Here is a 13,072-nt window from a genome sequence, read left to right as displayed (position 1 = left end):
TGATGTAAATTTCATCACTTAAAGGTCCTGCCTGCCCCTCCTTCTCGTCTCTCCCCCTCCTCCATGTGCCTTCTGTCTACACACTCACTGTCTCTTTTCCTCAAGTGCCCCCTATAGAGTTCCCTCGGGCTGTTTCATATGCCTGGAATTGACCCCAATTGAAAACCACTGGCCTAAAAGGGCTTATTTAGATGACTTCACACCTTCATCGCTTGTCTGCTTCTTCTCTCCTCTCTGATTCTGCCCCTCACTTGTGCAGATCCAGCCATCGAGCCTCCTTGCTGTTCTCTGAATACACCAGACACCCTCTCACCTCACTCGGCACCTATCATGTTCTTCCCCCAGGTATCTGTGTGGCCCACTCCCTGACTTCCTTCAAGGATCGTCCCAAAGGCCACCTTCTCAGTGAGGCTTTCCCTGACCTTCTTATTTAAAATTTGAATCCTCCAGACTCCCTGTGTCTCTCCCTTTCTTTGTTTTTCTCTCGAGCACTTATTACCCACCAATCTAGTTTAAAACAAGCTTGTTTATTTGATATCTGTCTCCCTTATGAAGATATAAGCTTCAAAGGGGCAAGACTTTTTTCTTTTTCCCATTCCTGGAACAGTGCCTGGCACAGACTAGATGCTCAATTAAAACTTGAGGAATAAATGAATGAATAAAATCTATAGCCCAGTTCAGTGTCTGACATGCATATAGCATCCTAGTCACTGTGCTGCTTCTGTCTTCCTGTTCTTGTAACCTCCATCCCCTAAGATTATGGTCTGCCCCTCAACTCCAGAGGGCACCGTGACTTTGGTTGACCAGCACTCTTGATCTGGACAGCCTCATTCCTTCCCACTATTTCTGGTTGTGCTTAGCCCACCTGCCCGGATGTCCACCTGCTCATTCTTTACCTCCACCTTCTTAGGATAGATTAATTGTCTGGATCGCCACCTTCCTGCCCCTAGATTCTCCGGATGCTGTGACCCCTGCTACCTTGCCTTCCCCGCACTGGGCCTACACACTGTCCTCAACCTTCTTCTCCCACCAGCAATGCCCCCACCCACCACCTTTCTAGAAGTGGAGCTGGTCTGCTCTCCAGTTCTAACATGACCTTCCGAAGTCCCCAACTCCACAACTTCCTTCTGTCCAAATCTTGGAAAAGTCGAGCGATTACATCTCCCTTTTCCCTGTTCATTTACCATGAGACCTGAAATTGTGGCAGGCCTATCTTTCCATGAAAGGCTTGCCTGAGTTTTCTTGCTTCCACTTGACTGTAACGTGAGCCAGCTCTTGGAGCCATAGAAACCCAACACCGTTCAACAAGCAAACAACTGTAAATGCCAAGAGTCAAGATGCCTCAAGTGAAGGAGAACTTGAAGTCAAGGTTGGTCCTCATTTCTGTTGCATTAACGTGACATTAGACAGTTTCTTTGGCAGACACCACCATAATGTCAGCAGGGACTTATCTGGATACAGTAGTTAGTTGCCTGTGATAAGAAAGAATCAAGTAACCAAATGCATAATATTTCTGCCTCAGGTTTGCTTGTTTGCCTGTAGAGGAGAGGCATTTGGGAGCAAAATCCATATACATCCAAATCACATACCTATTAGAACTGGCAAAGCAACACTCATAAAACTTTTTAAACCTAGAAATAGATCTGTGGACACAAGACCAAAGTGCTCACATAAACAAAACAATTGATTGAACCAGAATGCATTTGCCTGTGAGAAAACTGAAGGTCATTTATCAAACTATCCAAGGAATCCATGATTTGAGCTGACTCTGATGACCTAATCAGATATTGGAGGTTATAAGCATTTCATGAATAGCTCAAGGAATTCAAGGACACTAGTTGAAAAGATGATTATGATTTGGTTTCTGGACATCTGGCCATGCTATCCAGCCAACCCACCCTCCTCCCTCCTCTCTCTTCCCATTCTGACTTCTAACAGTTTTCCTACAAGCTACCAAAGGAAGGAGCTGACAGAGATAAGCGCTCCATGCCCTTGAACTTTTCAATGCCTGACTGCTATGCAGGGGTGTGGCGGGGGTATTTATCACGCTCACAATGGCCGGTACACTGCAAGGGCAGGACAAGAATCTGGTTTCCTGGCTGGTTCTATGTTTTCTACAATGGTCAGAAAATGATAAATACACTTGTTACTGTATCAGCTGTGCAGAGGAGGAAATGTGACGTGAGAAAGGGCAGAGACTGCTCAATCTGCACCATCACACAAGTTACATATGCATTATAGGCATTGGAGCTATTTCTCTGCAGTCAGACGTTGAAATCTTGAATGCCAAAGTTGCCAACATCTAGATAGAGTTTAACAGTCTTCCTAAATAAACCTTATTAACTGTGCTCCCTTTATGCTTTGAGCCTTAACAAATAAAAATTGCTGTTCTGTTTTGATTTTAAAAAAGGAAGCCATATATATTTTTTAAAGTCTCATGTTTGGAATTTCCCAGATCTCTGGTAAAATGCCCAAATAGCTCAATCTTGGGAGACTTCCCAGTTGTCTCAGAAAGGACTCGACAGTGCTTCAATGAACGGTGGCATAATGCAAAACGTGTCGATCCTGTGTTGAGTCACTGAAGAGTGACATTTATTGAACACTCCTTGTATACCAGGCATCATGCTAACACAGTATACAAACAAAAATACAAGAAGGGGAGCTTAATTATACCAGGGGGGCAAGTAGAGGATGTTTTCTTTAGGTAAAAGGAATCGGGTAATGAGAAACAACAAACAACTCTACTTATAAACTTCCTTACTTTAGCACTGTCCCAGGATAGTAAATAAGTGAAAATACAAGCTATAAATAGAAAGATACAGCAAAATCCAAAACCTGCTTTTGTCAAGAGACTTGACGTGGAGCATCTTGGTTGAAACTCACAAGTGAGTCAGTGAAAGTCATAGTAAAGACTGAACTGCTTTTCTCTGTGATATTTTGAGAACTCTGCAGCAAATGGCTCTGATTTCAGTCTTTAGTAACAGACTTAAAAGGACAAGAGGTTGCCAGCATTTTTCTCTATACACTTTATGCATCTATAGGAAATCTGGCTTCCATGCAAACTAAACAATTGTGAATTTAAAGCAAGATTCATAGATATGTAGGTTCAACATATCTAGTGGAAAAATATTATTAACAGGCAACCTTGAGGTAGAAAACACAGGTTCCTAGGATGGCAATTAGACCTAACTGCAGCCTGTAACACTGGGTTCCTCTTTGATATTCTCCTAAGAAGGAATAGGCACGGTTTGCTTAATTTAAACACTTTGGAATAAAATTGCTTGCTTTATTCATCTTAGAAAAAAATCCCCTTTGGGAGAAAGGAAAATCCAGTTCCCTTCCCCATCAGATTACTGACCCAGAGTAGAAGTGTCATCGGATCTACAGGAGACAGATTGAATTTCCCCTGCCCGGTCCTCACTGCCCTCTTCCTGCTGGGAATAGCGGGAACCTTTTCCCTTTTGGAGAACCTTTGTGATTCAGTAGCTGTAACCCATTCCTGTCTCCAGAGATGAGCACATGGCCCAGTGCTGGCCAAATAAGGTATCTCTGGCCACAATGATTGGGTCAAAGATTGGCCTTGACCAAGCCAGACCAATGAGACCCAGTTTGCGGCTACTAAATTGGTGGCCACCATCTTGCTTCTAATGAGAGAGCCTGCCTGAGAGGGAAGCTATCGTGGAAGAAAGAAGAGCAGAGAGATAGAAAAAAACCAGATACATGAAGTCATATTTTTAGCCTCCAAGTGAAGCCCTGATCCCAGACGACTAACATTCTTTACTCTGTCTGCCTCCTTATTCCTTACCTCCAGTCATTCCCTGCCCAGCTTCCAGGACTTCCACCTGATCACACCTCACAAAACTTCTTCGGTGCAAATCACCTGTCTAGACCTCCGCTTCACCTGTCTCTAGACTCTCCAGGTAGCTTCTTTCTCGTGGGCCTTCCTCCCATGAGAACCTGCACACCACCCACATCTGCAACACTCCCCACTCGCATCATCTTCCCAAAGGCAGATCTGGTCTTTAGCTCTAACATGTCCAATCTGCTCAAACTTCATTCTTTCAAAATCATGGACATTTTAGTTTTGTAACTAATAAATTTGTTTTGCTTAAGGTGGTTTGAATTAAGCTTCTGTCACTTGCAACTGAAAGCCTTTGATTTTCATTTATAACAGAACTTAATTTTCTTAGAGCAGCTTGATTTTTTTGGAAGAGCCAAGGGTCATCTAGAGGCAGGCTTTTTGAATATTACATATTCAAACACTTTTCAAACATTCAAACATAGCTACCATTTTGTGCATTAAATATTTTGCAGTAAAATACAATGAACTATAATGAATATAAGCTAAAATGTGATGAAACTAATTATACAAGCATCTAGTAATTCAGAAGAGGAGTCTCCATGGTGCCTCTTTGAATTGAAATGGTATTTATTTATCATATAACTGGTAATTAAATGGGTGGCTTTAGAGCAACACACTCAAGGGTGGTGGACAGACCACCGCACTGGTAATATCTTGGAGGGTTGGTTTAAAATTCAGATTCCTTGCACCCATTCTAGGCCCACTGAATCAGAATCTCTGGGGACTGGTTCTGACAATGTTCATTTCGGATAGAATTCCAGGTAATTTTCTAGGCATACAAGAGTTTGAGCATCATTGAAGTCCTGTTTCATATACATACTTTTAGTAAACCTTCAAGTGTTACTGTCTGAACCTAAAGAATAATTCTAAGAAGATCTCATCATTTGTAAGATTGAATGAGCACACCTGTAAAAGGAGTAAGGCTCAGGTAGTTTATAAATGCTTAGAGGTAGGATGTAATCAGCTCAGGGTAAGTTAGCTGTAGTAACAAATGACCTGAAATATTAATGGCTTAAGACTTCAAAGGTTTATTCCTTATGCATTTACATATCCATCACAGGACATGCCAGAACTCAGGGCTACTGGAACAATCTTTCTCTGGGACATAACTGGTCTGGTAGCAGAAGGTGAAAAGAATAGGAGGACTGCAGGCTGGTCTCAAAGTGTCCACTCAGAAGTGATCCATGTTATTTGCAACCATATTAAACTAACCAAAGCAGGTCACATAACCACTCCTGTGTTCAGTGGAGTTGGGAAGGATAATCCTAGAGAAAAAGGATACTAAAGGGAGGAGAAGCAAACATTTTGAACAGAAATATAACCTACCACATAAGACAACTGATGAAGTAGACCATGTGTTCTCGAAAAAAAAAAAAGAGGGAATCTTTGGTCAGATCAGTTTGTGGACTGCTGCATCCTCTAGCAACCTCGGGAGCTACACAATGTAAACCAGTGTATTAAAAGCCTCAGAAGTCCTGCAATGGAAAAAAATTAAGATGATTTACCCCATGTCTCTATGCTTTGTTTCCATGGAACCCTTTTCAAACACCATCTCATCACACCTCAGCAATGTGAGGAGGGTTGGACAAAGATGTCATTTGTGTTGTAGACAGAGTAACATTTTCTCCTTTCTCTACTACAAAGCAAGCATGTGGGATATTCCTGGCAGAATATTGCACAATAAATTTTGTGCAGCTTCAAGCTATTCACGTTTAAAAAAAATTCTGGTATTCTACTAAGTCATCAGAAAAAAACCTGGGGAATTCTATGCAAATATCGTTCATGTTATTCTAAGGAGTTTCAGGCTGTTGAAATTTAATACTGTTACTGGAGAGCACTTAAGAAGTGAATCTAATAAGCTGGTTCTTCCAGGTATGAGGGTGTTCCAGAAAAGATTTTCCTTTGTCAGTAAAATCATCTTAATGAACCATCAGTTAGTCACACCTTTGGTAGCCTTCTGGGGAGACACTAAATCAAATTGCTGAGGTATTCAGTTTTACCTCGTAAGTATTGCAAATTCATCCCCTGTCGTCTCCTCCAGCACCTACTTCAGGATCTCATCACTCCTTACCTGTGCTCTTGTTTCCCTCTGCCCAGAATGCCCTCCTCCAATCAAGAATGTCTTGACTGATGAAAAGTGCCTTTTCATCAGGCATCACCTTCCTCTGAACTCTTTCCAATGTCCTCTCTTCACCATCCTCCAACTGGGATCAATCCTTTCCCTGTCTATCTTTTTATCATCATGTTTTATCACATCGCATTGTAATTATTTATGTGTCTGTTTCCTCTTAATGGAATAAGAGTCTTTTGACAACAGGTATTGTACTGTCTAATTCTTCTCTTAGAGCAGAGTGCATAATAAGGTGCTCAACTAATGTTTGTTATGTGAAGCTGCTGTTGAACTGAAGGCAAAAGTTATGACAACACAAGTTGTGTCAAGTGATACAGTACAGATGAAAACATTTTTTCAATTTGGTGTTTTAATATATGATAATATTTTCATAATTCATGAAGAATGTAGTGTTTTATGTTTTGAGTTAATGTGATTTTTAATTTTTATATATAAGCTTTATGCAAAACTTTTCAAAAATGAACCAATTCTCATGAGCATTTATTAGCATACTAAGAAAAAAAGTCTTTAAACATACTCTTCCTAGGCTATTGTATGGCTAAAGAAAATTTAGAAGACGTATGTCTCTTTATTATCCTAGCCACCGAAAACAAAAATGAATTTTTTACTGAGACAGAAAAACTAAGGAAAGAGAATTTAAGTGATATGTGCCTTAGAAAAACAGTACAACATGCACGTTGGACCAGATCTTCTAATAGAAAAGAAGCCAAGTGCAAATTATATTCATCTAATTAGTTCAAGAATAAAATTTTCAGTTTTGGTAACTCTAACACATGTTATGTAAGAGATCAAGAGTATAAGAGGGAGAGAGAGAGGGCGAAGGAGGTTGTAATTAAAGTAAATCTTCCCAGAACCTTGGATTGCACCAGGAACATGGCCAGAATAAGCAAGGCTACTGACTTCTGCCAGGGTCACGTTTAGAGGTTACTTTATCATAGCTCTTGCTTGAAAAACATAATTTGAGCAAAGAAGGGATCCCAATGTTCAGTGACCTCCATGTGCTTCCCATTAGGGTCGGAAGAAGAAATGCTGTGGTGTCTTCTGCAAATGGAATGGAATGGGAATTTCAGATTGCTTTCTGCTTGGCAAGAGATGCCAGCCTGGATATCAGGAAGGCTTAGCTATTTCTAGAGAACAGGGACACAGAGTCATACACACTCAGCTAGGAACCACTGTGAATGCTTACTTAGTGGCTTGTCTTCTCGGTAGGAAAGCATCTAGCTCAGTTCAGAATGGCTATCTACCTTAATCTAAATGATGTCATGATTTTCAAGGTGAAAATTAAGAGCAAAATATTATTAGTGAGCTCCCTTGCTGGCTGAGCTCAGATTTGGAAGTCCCCTGAAATGGCCTGTCATATTTTCACTTCTTCACTACTGCCTACCAAGAAAGCATGACTGAACACATAGGTCAGTCAACCCCCTTCCCCACCTCCTATCAGCAACTAGGAGCAATGATGAAGACCGAGCCAAGTGCAGCATCACTGTTAGTTGCTTATCCAATACCCACTTCCCTCTTTGTCCTCACTAAACACTTGTCCAGCTAAATATTCTCTTTCCCAGCCAATTAAACACAAGTAGAAGTTTGCCTGGGAATTCTGAGAAAGCCTTTGATTTCCTGTTAAAAGGAAACAGAGGTAACACTCTTTTCCTGCTTTCAGGGCACATGTGATGTTTGAACTACAGCAAACATCTTGGAACACCTTGGAACATGAGGCTTTAAGGAGGCAGAGCAGAAAGATAGAATGACCTGGGTCCATCATGGCATCATGAGCTACAAACAATGCCAGTAATCACCTAACTCTGGATTTCTATAACATGTGAAAAAGAGTCCCCTATTTGTTGACGCTAGTATTGTTTTGGTTTTCTGTTACTTGCAGCCATACACATTCCTAACTGATATATCAAGTCTATTAACAGAAGCTCCACTGGGGATGCTCAGAGAAAAGCCAGTCTCAGCAGGCTACCAGTAGTGAACGGATAATAGTTTAGGAGAGGTTGAAGCTAGTCAGATGTTTCTTCCCCTTTCCAAATGTCCCTTCATTTCCCCCCCTCACCTTCACATAAAATTTTAGACCAATCACAGAAGATGGAATTAAAGTTCCCATTTTAAAGCATCAGTCTTGATACATGACATGTCAACATTATCACTTCCTTTCTCTGACTCATGAAGTTTCTTTCAATACTAAGATTTATTAGTGTCTATCCTGCTCATGTTGGATTTCAGCAAAGTCTGTAACTTAAGAATCCTGGTCAGTTGAAAATAAAAGAAGTCTCACACTTGTTTATATTTCTCAATAAAAGAAGATTCAGCTTTATCATATCAAATTTTATATAATCTGGCCTCCATTATGAAAATCCTATCTTTAAATTCCAGCTGGAGGTACAGTATTCACCCTTTATTACTCAAGTATAAGACCCAGGTATAAGACTTCCATGTGGATTTCATAATTACCTTTGGCAAATTGTGTTTTTATGTGATACTCACTGCAGTCACTTTCCAAGTGCTAACATGTAGGTTTCTATAGGCATAGATCATATTTCTGTTTTAAAAAAAAACTCTCCAAACTGGTAACATCTGGTTGATGGACTGGGTTATGGATGTTTGCACCTGGAGCATAGCCAGACCCAAGGCCCATGCAAACATACAATTACACCATATCCATCACATCAAAGACATTTTCTGTCCTGGCTCCAATTTTGGTTTGGCACATTGTTTCATCTCGTTCTGCTCTAAAACTCTCCAACAGAAGAATGGGTACCAAAGGGCAGCTTGCTTATCTTCCTTTAACTTTCCTATTTGGAGAAGTGCCCACCAAAGTATTTAGAAATGAAGCAAATCCATCACTTAAACATTTCTATTAATGATAATAGCCACCATTGGCCGGGATATTTACCAGGTGCCGAGAGTTGTGCGAAACCCTATACATACATCTTCTCCTTCAGCCCTCACATGTCTGTGAGGAGATCTCTGTCTCTTGATACTAAGTCCTTCACGCATCCAGTGTATGTCCTGAGCAGACACTGGGCTGGTCACCAGGACTGCAGAGTCTCTCCACGCATGCAGGTGTCTCATGGAGTCTGCTGGGAGGAAGAGATGTCATAGTGCAGTGAGAGTAAAGAAAGAGGGAAACTAAGAAGCATATAACAGGAGCGCTAACCTAGAGGGGGTCAGAATGTAAAATCTCACTGGGAAAATGATGTTTAAGCCCAGACACCAGGGTTATTCAGTTAATGGGGGAGGGGGTACTCGTGCTGGGGGTGAATATCATCCCAGGCAGATGAGACAAGATGTTGCCAGATAGCACAGGGGCAAGAAAGTGCCAGCTAGTACTTCTGAGGGACTGAAAAAAGGGCACTATTGCTGGAGCTAAGAGAACTGGGGATAGAAGGGTGAGGGGGACCGCAGCTTGTGTGCCATATTTGGGACTTTATCCTAAAGACAAGGTGAAGCCATGCGGAGGAGCCATTCAGAGTGGTAACCGCAGTTGCTACTGTTTTGTGTGTGGGTTTGGGGTGGGGAGGCAGGGGTGTAGACAGGGAGAAGAATGATCAGGTTTGAATGCAGATTCAGAGCAATTAGCACCTGTGCCCAAAGTCACTCCAAAGCTGGAATTTGAACCCAGCGTGCTTGATCTCCATCCTTTGCTCTTAACCAGTCATTCTCTGCCATCTTCTCGCTTTACCAGCTTCATTCCAGTCAGGGCACCTGATCTCTATCACATCGCCCAAAAGACCGTTCAAAAACACGTGTCTAGTGCTTACTATGTACACAAGGTGTAGGGATTCAAAGGCCCTGCCTTCATTCCTTCTCCGTGGTGACGTGGTTTTGGAATCTGTATTCTGACCCATCTATTTATTCATGTTCCAAAGCCCACTTTGTTTTAGACCAATAGCAACATCCTGTCAAAGGGAAAGTTAACTGCAACTGGGGGCAGTGAAGGAAACCATTCTCCTGCAAGCAAAATCCCCACCATCCGATTTAATTCTGACAACAGCCTTGGGCAGTGGTGCACAACTGCAGATGAGTAGACTGGGGTTCGGAAGGTTAAGCCATTGGCCCAAGGTCATACAGGTAGAAAGTTCCAGAACTGGGAGACCAACGTCTGTCCTCTGGGAACCAAATTCTCAGGGCCGCTCAGCCAAGCAGTTTCCCTCTGATCAGGAGGTTGCTCCAGGCAAGAGGGAAAGGGAGACAGAGGGAAGAGGAAGAGTTTGAGAGACATGATTTTAACACAAAGAATGTTGTATACGGCATGATTCCGGGCTGTCCAATCATTTCTCATGGCTTTAGATATTTTTAACCAAACTTATTGTTATAAATCCACACAAAAGTCATTACTAGATAGAAAGGAAAAGAATTTTCAATTCCAACTAAATCCCAAAACCCATCTTTTCTTTCCAATTCTTTTTTCTTTAGGTTAAAAGTTGTACTAGTTAGGGTTGTTAGGAGGACAAACGATTTTGCTCAAAGAAGTAAGGAATAAAGTATTTACAAAATCCAGAGGCAATATTTGCTGAGGTCTTTGAGTGCCTTTTAAAAAAGGCTTTAGATCCCTGTGGATTAATTAAGCACCTCCCAGATCTTGTCCTTTCAATGCTCAGAAAAAGAATGGCTCCTAATAGGATAAAAGGTGTATTAAGACCTAAGCGTGGGAGTTTGCCTGAACATTTTTCTTCAGAACTAGGTTTGCTCTAGCAAGGTTTACCATGAGCTCTGAGCCTCTCACTTCATTTTCCAGATAATCTACCCAGCCATCTATAAACTATTTATCTATAGGTCAGCAATGTTTTTGTATATTCTGCCCATCAGAATCAAATGGATGTGATTATGCATATATTTCATAGTATTTATTGTATATTTACATCGAGGAGATGTGTGATACTGTTCTCTTTTCCCACAATTATGTTCTTTGGGATCCTGCCTTCTTTAGGTGTCATGCTGACCCCTCCCTGCTTTTCTTTTTCACACGTTAACTATTGATCTTGCTCGATCATGTTTAAACAAGAAATAGTAATGTGTGGTGTTACACTTCAAAGACCTGTGAATACTAACGTGAATGCTCTTTAATTGCAAAAAAAAAAAAAAAGAAGAAGAGTGGATCAAAGTGATTTTGCTCATTAAAAATAATTTGATTTTGCTCATTAAAAATAATTTGATTTTAACAACAGTCAGTTCTCAAATGAAATTAAATCCCAAATTATATGGGCAAAAACTTGTTCCTGAAATGTCATCAAATTCAAATCTAGTGTCATTAAATCCAGAAAACTAGGGGAGAGGGTAAGGATAAGATTTGATAACCTTATTCCATTAAAGAATACTATATAGAAAATACTAGAATGGAATTATAGCATTATTCAAATTTTATTTACAAATTAGAGGCCAGAAGGCAAAGAAGAAAAGAAAGTGTGTATGTGTGTGTGTGTGAGTGTGTGTGTGTGTGTGTGTGCCCTTCCCCACCCCTCCTTTATCCTCAGATAGGAAATAGCCACACCATCTAAAAAGGGAGTCCCTAGGGGAAGGAAAAAGCCCTTAGCTAAATCTCCCAGCTCAGTTTGAAAACTCAGAATGACTAGAGTTGGAAGGGCAAGGGTGACAAAATTTGTTCTTTTCACAATTTAGAAACTCTCTTCTCCTAATTGGAACTAGGTCCTTTGCATATTTATCTCAATTAATTTTCATAAGCCTGAGAGGTAGATCTCATATTGATTATTCCCATCTAACTGATCTTATTCTGAGACACAATTAATCAAGTAACTTACCAGAAGTAATTCAGTAAAGTCAGGATCTAGAATTAGCCTCAAGTCTTTTTTTTTTTTTCTTATTTTCCCTTCCTGTCCTGAATATAGAAATATAGGCTTCTATCATTTACTTTCTGGCAATAGATTATTTCCACAAGAGAATACATTGCTGAAAAACATCCTTTAACCATTATGGGTAGAGACAGATTTTATAGGGGAGATTCATTTGCAAGCTGGGGATTTTCTGGGACGAGTGGTCAAATAGAGACGAGAGGAGGGTACCAGGGGGTGAGAGGGGTGATGTAACACAGGGAGGTGGGAAAACGTTTTGTAACTTTTCCTTGAACCCTAAAGACCCATGTACAATTGTGAACATCATTTCGGTGTTTCCTTTGACATGCTGTCTCCACCCTGTCCCTGGCATAGCGTACAAAGGGAAAGTAGCTGTCCTGTTACAGCATATGGAACTGAGGACCCCTATATAACTGATACTTCAAAGGGCAAATCCTCTTTCAATGACAATAGTAAATTAGAAGAAGAAATGTCACTAATGAAGTGCCTATTACACACCCCCTATAATGATCATCATTAAAAATCAACATGTATTGAGGCCTCAAGTACCAGGCACTGTTCTAAGATCTTTGCATATCCTATCTCACTTAATTCTCACAATTATTCAATCAAGTAGTTACCATTCTTATCCTTTACAGAAGAGGAAATGGAGGCACAGGCAGAAAAGCTACTTGTCCAAGAACACAGGCTCTGAACCCAGGAATTTGACTCCAGTGATGCCAAATGATTTATATGTTTCATTCCAAAGATTTTTGTTGACTCTCTCATACATGCCAGGCTCTGAGCAAAAGCTGCCACCATCCTTGCCCCCTTGGCACTTACAGTCTAGATGAGAGAGACAGAAGGCCAGTGATGATATAAACAAATGTATAACTGCAATGGTGCCAAGGAAGGCCTTACAGCTCTATGCCCCTGTTTCCTTTAGTCATCGCAACACTATTCTTACTCCTCACCACTGAAGCAAGGTTTAGAGGGGAAAGAAAAAATATTTAAGCACTTGGCTGAGGATAATCTACTCAGACCCTCCCAAGTTATGAATCAATTATTTCACTCTGGGGCATGTCTCATTTTAGCTGCTATTAGCAAACCATCTAGCTCGGAAGCCTAAGTGGTAATTATGTGCACATTACGAATTCCAGAACAGGACTTTGACTTTAGCACAACTCACCCCTACTTTTATATGCAGAGATTTCCTACAGCTTATGTAACCAGGACCGGGCACTTACCCGACCACTGGCCTGGGCACGCAGGCGGGAGACACTCAGC

At 41.0% G+C, this 13,072-nt stretch overlaps 1 protein-coding gene across 3 annotated transcripts in view; it reads right to left on the bottom strand.

Moving 5' to 3' along the window:
* Positions 1-4,804: 4,804 nt before the first annotated feature.
* LOC116279926 (uncharacterized) overlaps positions 4,805-13,072 on the bottom strand; it is a 223,657-nt gene continuing 215,389 nt past the window's right edge. Inside the window, exons 5-6 of one of the 3 annotated variants that reach the window (XM_072958756.1) lie at positions 8,890-9,076; positions 4,805-5,337 (exon numbers count right to left, since the gene is read on the bottom strand). In XM_072958756.1, the coding sequence (XP_072814857.1) occupies positions 5,298-5,337; positions 8,890-9,076 (227 nt within the window). In that variant the 3' untranslated portion in view covers positions 4,805-5,297. Of the gene's footprint in view, positions 5,338-8,836; positions 9,077-13,072 lie in introns of those variants that run through there. The other 2 variants (XR_012071511.1, XM_072958757.1) reach the window with 2 other exon arrangements.

This window comes from Vicugna pacos, chromosome 3, assembly GCF_048564905.1.
Source record: "Vicugna pacos chromosome 3, VicPac4, whole genome shotgun sequence".
Taxonomy (NCBI): domain Eukaryota; kingdom Metazoa; phylum Chordata; class Mammalia; order Artiodactyla; family Camelidae; genus Vicugna; species Vicugna pacos.
This window is presented reverse-complemented; position numbering and strand designations above follow the sequence as displayed.